At 48.6% G+C, this 7,431-nt stretch overlaps 1 protein-coding gene across 1 annotated transcript in view; it reads left to right on the top strand.

Annotated features, from left to right (window-relative positions):
• Positions 1 to 497: 497 nt before the first annotated feature.
• Positions 498 to 7,431, top strand: part of ddr2l (discoidin domain receptor family, member 2, like) — a 72,784-nt gene continuing 65,850 nt past the window's right edge. Inside the window, exons 1-7 of the mRNA XM_065011125.1 lie at positions 498 to 545; positions 805 to 903; positions 1,197 to 1,313; positions 1,421 to 1,548; positions 2,486 to 2,564; positions 4,354 to 4,422; positions 4,848 to 5,146. Of these exons, the coding sequence (XP_064867197.1) occupies positions 498 to 545; positions 805 to 903; positions 1,197 to 1,313; positions 1,421 to 1,548; positions 2,486 to 2,564; positions 4,354 to 4,422; positions 4,848 to 5,146 (839 nt within the window). The remainder of the gene's footprint in view (positions 546 to 804; positions 904 to 1,196; positions 1,314 to 1,420; positions 1,549 to 2,485; positions 2,565 to 4,353; positions 4,423 to 4,847; positions 5,147 to 7,431) is intronic.

Raw genomic sequence — 7,431 nt, 5'->3', positions numbered from 1 at the left:
GTTTACTGATTTGGGGTTGTACCTGGTAGGTTCATTGATAATAGCCGTTGTTCACTGTTTATCATGGGAGTGTTTGTTTCGAGCCTGCCCTCCACAGAGCACATAGCCTTTGTTCACTGTTTATCATGGGGGTGTTGGTTTCTATCCTGACCTCCCCAGAGCACATAGCCGTTGTTCACTGTTTATCATGGGGGTGTTGGTTTCTATCCTCCCCTCCACAGAGCACATAGCCGCTGTACACTGTTTATCATGAGGGTGTTGGTTTCTAGCCTGCCCTCCCCAGAGCACATAGCCCTTGTACACTGTTTATCATGAGGGTGTTGGTTTCTATCCTGCCCTCCACAGAGCACATAGCCCTTGTACACTGTTTATCATGAGGGTGTTGGTTTCTATCCTGCCCTCCCCAGAGCACATAGCCCTTGTACACTGTTTATCATGAGGGTGTTGGTTTCTATCCTGCCCTCCACAGAGCACATAGCCCTTGTACACTGTTTATCATGAGGGTGTTGGTTTCTATCCTGCCCTCCCCAGAGCACATAGCCCTTGTACACTGTTTATCATGAGGGTGTTGGTTTCTATCCTGCCCTCCACAGAGCACATAGCCTTTGTACACTGTTTATCATCGTGGTGTAGCATAATTTGAATCTCAGAGCCAACAAAGTGAAAAATCTGTTGCTGTGCCCTTGAGCAAGGCACTTAACCCCAATTGCTCCAGGGGCTGTGACCCCAGTCCCTGCAGGTATCTCAGGGGGAGTTTGGATATGGTGACCCTGGCTGTGACCCCAGTCTCTGCGGGTATCTCAGGGGGAGTTTGGATATGGTGACCCTGGTTGTGACCCCAGTCCCTGCGGGTATCTCAGGGGGAGTTTGGATATGGTGACCCTGGCTGTGACCCCAGTCCCCGTGGGTATCTCAAGGGGAGTTTGGATATGGTGACCCTGGCTGTGACCCCAGTCCCTGCGGGTATCTCAGGGGGAGTTTGGATATGGTGACCCTGGCTGTGACCCCAGTCCCTGCAGGTATCTCAGGGGGAGTTTGGATATGGTGACCCTGGCTGTGACCCCAGTCCCTGCGGGTATCTTAGGGGGAGTTTGGATATGGTGACCCTGGTTGTGACCCCAGTCCCTGCGGGTATCTCAGGGGGAGTTTAGATATGGTGACCCTGGCTGTGACCCCAGTCCCTGCGGGTATCTCAGGGGGAGTTTGGATATGGTGACCCTGGCTGTGACCCCAGTCCCCGCGGGTATCTCAAGGGGAGTTTGGATATGGTGACCCTGGCTGTGACCCCAGTCCCTGCGGGTATCTCAGGGGGAGTTTGGATATGGTGACCCTGGCTGTGACCCCAGTCCCTGCGGGTATCTCAGGGGGAGTTTAGATATGGTGACCCTGGCTGTGACCCCAGTCCCTGCGGGTATCTCAGGGGGAGTTTGGATATGGTGACCCTGGCTGTGACCCCAGTCCCCGCGGGTATCTCAAGGGGAGTTTGGATATGGTGACCCTGGCTGTGACCCCAGTCCCTGCGGGTATCTCAGGGGGAGTTTGGATATGGTGACCCTGGCTGTGACCCCAGTCCCTACGGGTATCTCAGGGGGAGTTTGGATATGGTGACCCTGGCTGTGACCCCAGTCCCTACGGGTATCTCAGGGGGAGTTTAGATATGGTGACCCTGGCTGTGACCCCAGTCCCTGCGGGTATCTCAGGGGGAGTTTGGATATGGTGACCCTGGCTGTGACCCCAGTCCCTGCGGGTATCTCAGGGGGAGTTTAGATATGGTGACCCTGGCTGTGACCCCAGTCTCTGCGGGTATCTTAGGGGGAGTTTGGATATGGTGACCCTGGCTGTGACCCCAGTCCCTGCGGGTATCTCAGGGGGAGTTTGGATATGGTGACCCTGGCTGTGACCCCAGTCCCCGCGGGTATCTCAAGGGGAGTTTAGATATGGTGGAAACACATTGCCATTACACACTCATACAACAAACATCTACAAGTGTGTATCAGGACAAATATAAGCACTGATTAATGTTGGGCCAACGTTTGGAAAAGTGTTCTAATATTAGACAGTCGGTGTTACATAGCATTGTTTAAATATTTCCCACGTCACGTCAATGGGGTTCTAAACATGGCTGCCGCAGAATGTTGACGTGTCATGTGAATGCATCATAATGCAGAAACCTCACTGAGCCACCAACTCTTCAGACATATGACTCTGGAGTAGACACTGTTCTGTTCTGTGCTTTGTTCTCAGTCAACTCCAGTTTCATTCACCTCTGGGGAAAAAAGAGGACATGCTCGGTCCTGTATGGGAGAATGTGATCTCTGGATTGCGTCGTATGTTTGGAATTTGGGGGGGGTTTATGACTGTTTGCTGTGCTGATGTAGGGTTAGGGAAGATGAGATGGGAGGCTTGGAAAGGGAGGGGTTGCTGTCTGGCTGTGAAACCCGCTCACACTCACTCTCTCACTCTCTCTCACTCTCTCTCTCACAAGGCCCAGGGTCTGTTACCCTGGTGCTCTGCAGCAAGGTCCAGGGTCTGTAACCCTGCTGCTCAGCTCGGCTCCGGGCCTGGTCACGTGAGACCCTTAGAAAGATGAGCAAGGACAGAGGAATCTCTTTGTTGAACAGGCCTCGGCTTGATTCAAGGATTAGATCAACCAGCTGTGACTATCTGCCTCACCCAATCCCCCTCCTCCTTTTCTCTCTATCTCTTTCTTTCCATACATTTCCTGACTTTCCATCCCTCCCCTCACCGTTCATCTGTTTATCTGTTCCAATCCCCCCCCCCCCTCTCTCTGTCTCTCACTCTCTCTCTCTCTTTCACTCACTCACTCTCTCTCTCTTTCTTTCTTTCTTTCTTTCTTTCTTTTTCTTTCTTTCTTTCTTTCTTTCTTTCTTTCTTTCTTTCTTTCTCTCTCTGTCTCTCTCTCTCTTTCTTTCTCTCTCTCTCTCTCTCTGCTAGTCTTTCTCAACAATATGAGTTAGACTGCCCTCAGTGCAGTTGAGGTTTTCCCAGCGTAATGTTGAAAGAGAGCGAGAGAGGGAGAGAGACCATCTTTACACTTTCAAAGCATGGTGACATGGCAGGATGCAAGGATCCTGAACAAAGTGAAAAAAGCAGAAGTTGCTATGTGCTGCAAAGACATGACGGGGGTGGGAGGGGTCTGAATTCATTTAAAGACATGACGGGGTGGGAGGGGTCTGAATTCATTTAAAGACATGAAGGGGGTGGGAGGGGTCTGAATTCATTTAAAGACATGACGGGGGTGGGAGGGGTCTGAATTCATTTAAAGACATGAAGGGGGTGGGAGGGGTCTGAATTCATTTAAAGACATGACGGGGGTGGGAGGGGTCTGAATTCATTTAAAGACATGACGGGGGTGGGAGGGGTCTGAATTCATTTAAAGACATGACGGGGTGGGAGGGGTCTGAATTCATTTAAAGACATGACGGGGGTGGGAGGGGTCTGAATTCATTTAAAGACATGACGGGGGGAGGGGTGGGAGGGGTCTGAATTCATTTAAAGACATGACGGGGTGGGAGGGGTCTGAATTCATTTAAAGACATGACGGGGGTGGGAGGGGTCTGAATTCATTTTGGAGCATTGTGTAAGAACTCTGCGTGGGCCTGGGGTTTATGTCCAGGGTTTGTAAACTTGTCAACCCCAAATAACAACATGGATGGATCACACACACACACGCACCATACATTTTACTCTCCTTGCGGGGACCTAAAATGGATTTCCATTTCAAATCCCATTTTCCCTAACCCCTAATCCTAAACTTAACCCAAACCCTAACCTTAACCCCTAACCCAAACCCTAACCTTAACCCCTAACCCAAACCCTAACCTTAACCCCTAACCTTAACCCCTAACCCAAACCCTAACCTTAACCCCTAACCCAAACCCTAACCCCTAACCCAATCCCTAACCTTAACCCCTAACCCTAAACTTAACCCCTAACCTTAACCCCTAACCCTAACCTTAACCCCTAACCCAAATTGTAACACTAATTGTAACCCTAACCCTAAATTTAGAATAGCCTTTGTCCTCGTGGGGAAGTGGGACATTTCCCCGTTATAGAGAATTGTCCTTGTTTTACTATCCTTGTGGGGACTTGTGAGGATTTCCAGTTCCCACGGGGACAGTAATACAAGCATCTAGTCAACAAGTCAACATGTGGGATTGCCATTGCAGAGTGTTTGCAAGTTTTTGATTATTGTTGACTGTGAGCATGTATCACACTATTCACTCCATGAGGGATTTTACCCTGAAACCATTATTTTTCTTTCAATCTAAGTGGGCAATAAAAGAAGGCCTGTGCCAGTGGCTCAGCCCAGAAAACTGTGGTGTTTCCCAGACACAGTACTATGGCAAGGCTCCAGGCTCTACTTGGGCCTATATCCAGAGATCCAGACTCCTGGGAACAGTAAGCAACAAGAGCTTTGAAAACAACCAGAGAGAGAGAGAGAGAGAGAGGAAGAAACGTGTGGGGGAAGGGGTCAACACATTGGGAAAGATTTAGAGAAGACAGGGTTAGTAGACGATAGATAGGAGCCAGGGCAGGAAAACTTAACGGGGAAGTTTATACCACTTTTCAACCTCATATTCATCATCTTCAGCGGCACACAAATGTCTATGTGAAAATGGCGCTTTTCTATTTTCTGAAGTTAAAAAGATAAGAAGAAGAAAGGTCCTATAAAAAGTGCAATCTGATTACATCAGCCAGGGGGGGATGGCATTTTCCTGCTTCCTGTGTGACTGCAGATCTCATGGTCCTATCTTCTTCCTGTTTTTACTTTCGATGACATCATTAAAGTGCACCTTTTTTTGTGTGCATCTTTTTATCTGCAGATCATAGAAATGCAGATCATAGAAATGCAGATCATAGAAATACAGAGCACAGAAATGCAGATCATAGAAATGCAGATCATAGAAATGCAGATCATAGAAATGCAGATGATGGAAATGCAGATCATAGAAATGCAGAGCACAGAAATGCAGATCATAGAAATGCAGAGCACAGAAATGCAGATCATAGAAATGCAGATCACAAAAATGCAGATCATAGAAATGCAGATCATAGAAATACAGAGCACAGAAATGCAGATCATAGAAATGCAGATCATAGAAATGCACTGTTTTCACATACAGTACGTAGACACTGGTATGGGGCTGAGATGGCGAATATGAGGGAGAGAATGTTTCAATGTTGCATTTCTGAAGAAACATAAGGATGTGCAGTATACAGTAAGTAGGGTTTGAGCGACACTTCAAAAACGTTCTCGGAACTTGACGATGTACGTTATCTTTGTCAATGCGAAGTGACTAGGCTCAGTAGAGGAGGTTGATACAGTACAGTGACTAGGCTCAGTAGAGGAGGTTGATACAGTACAGTGACTAGGCTCAGTAGAGGAGGTTGATACAGTGACTAGGCTCAGTGGAGGAGGTTGATACAGTAGAGGAGGTGGGTACAGTACAGTGACTAGGCTCAGTAGAGGAGGTTGATACAGTACAGTGACTAGGCTCAGTAAAGGAGGTTGATACAGTAGAGGAGGTGGGTACAGTACAGTGACTAGGCTCAGTGGAGGAGGTGGGTACAGTACAGTGACTAGGCTCAGTAGAGGAGGTTGATACAGTACAGTGACTAGGCTCAGTAGAGGAGGTTGATACAGTAGAGGAGGTGGGTACAGTACAGTGACTAGGCTCAGTAGAGGAGGTTGATACAGTACAGTGACTAGGCTCAGTCGAGGAGGTTGATACAGTACAGTGACTAGGCTCAGTGGAGGAGGTTGATACAGTGACTAGGCTCAGTAGAGGAGGTTGATACAGTACAGTGACTAGGCTCAGTAGAGGAGGTTGATACAGTACAGAGGCTCAGTAGAGAGGTGATACAGTGACAGTGACTACAGTGACTAGGCTCAGTAGAGGAGGTTGATACAGTACAGTGACTAGGCACAGTAGAGGAGGTTGATACAGTACAGTGACTAGGCTCAGTAGAGGAGGTGGGTACAGTACAGTGACTAGGCTCAGTGGAGGAGGTGGGTACAGTACAGTGACTAGGCTCAGTAGAGGAGGTTGATACAGTGACTAGGCTCAGTAGAGGAGGTTGATACAGTACAGTGACTAGGCTCAGTGGAGGAGGTTGATACAGTACAGTGACTAGGCTCAGTGGAGGAGGTTGATACAGTACAGTGACTAGGCTCAGTAGAGGAGGTGGATACAGTACAGTGACTAGGCTCAGTAGAGGAGGTTGATACAGTGACTAGGCTCAGTAGAGGAGGTTGATACAGTACAGTGACTAGGCTCAGTGGAGGAGGTTGATACAGTACAGTGACTAGGCTCAGTGAGGAGGTTGATACAGTACAGTGACTAGGCTCAGTGGAGGTTGATACAGGACTAGGCTGAGGAGGTTGACAGTACAGTGACTAGGCTCAGTGGAGGAGGTTGATACAGTGACTAGGCTCAGTGGACTAGGCTCAGTGGAGGAGGTTGATACAGTACAGTGACTAGGCTCAGTGGAGGAGGTTGATACAGTGACTAGACTAGGACTCAGTAGAGGAGGTTGATACAGTACAGTGACTAGGCTCAGTGGAGGAGGTTGATACAGTACAGTGACTAGGCTCAGTAGAGGAGGTTGATTGTACAGTACAGTGACTAGGCTCTCAGTAGGAGGAGGTTGATACAGTACAGTGACTAGGCTCAGTACAGACTAGAGGAGGAGGTTGATACAGTACAGTGACTAGGCTCAGTGGAGGAGGTTGATACAGTACAGTGACTAGGCTCAGTAGAGGAGGTTGATACAGTGACTAGGCTCAGTGGAGGAGGTTGATACAGTACAGTGACTAGGCTCAGTAGAGGAGGTTGATACAGTACAGTGACTAGGCTCAGTAGAGGAGGTTGATACAGTACAGTGACTAGGCTCAGTGGAGGAGGTTGATACAGTACAGTGACTAGGCTCAGTAGAGGAGGTTGATACAGTACAGTGACTAGGCTCAGTAGAGGAGGTTGATACAGTACAGTGACTAGGCTCAGTAGAGGAGGTTGATACAGTACAGTGACTAGGCTCAGTAGAGGAGGTTGAGGTGACTAGGCTCAGTGGGAGGTTGATACAGTACAGTGACTAGGCTCAGTGGAGGAGGTTGATACAGTACAGTGACTAGGCTCAGTAGAGGAGGTTGATACAGTACAGTGACTAGGCTCAGTAGAGGAGGTTGATACAGTACAGTGACTAGGCTCAGTAGAGGAGGTTGATACAGTACAGTGACTAGGCTCAGTAGAGGAGGTTGATACAGTACAGTGACTAGGCTCAGTGGAGGAGGTTGATACAGTACAGTGACTAGGCTCAGTAGAGGAGGTTGATACAGTGACAGTGACTAGGCTCAGTGGGAGGAGGTTGATACAGTACAGTGACTAGGCTCAGTGGAGGAGGTTGATA

The sequence above is a fragment of the Oncorhynchus nerka genome, linkage group LG27, assembly GCF_034236695.1.
Source record: "Oncorhynchus nerka isolate Pitt River linkage group LG27, Oner_Uvic_2.0, whole genome shotgun sequence".
Taxonomy (NCBI): Eukaryota; Metazoa; Chordata; class Actinopteri; order Salmoniformes; family Salmonidae; genus Oncorhynchus; species Oncorhynchus nerka.
The sequence above is the reverse complement of the archived record's forward strand: the minus strand, read 5'-3'. Positions and strand labels throughout refer to the sequence as shown.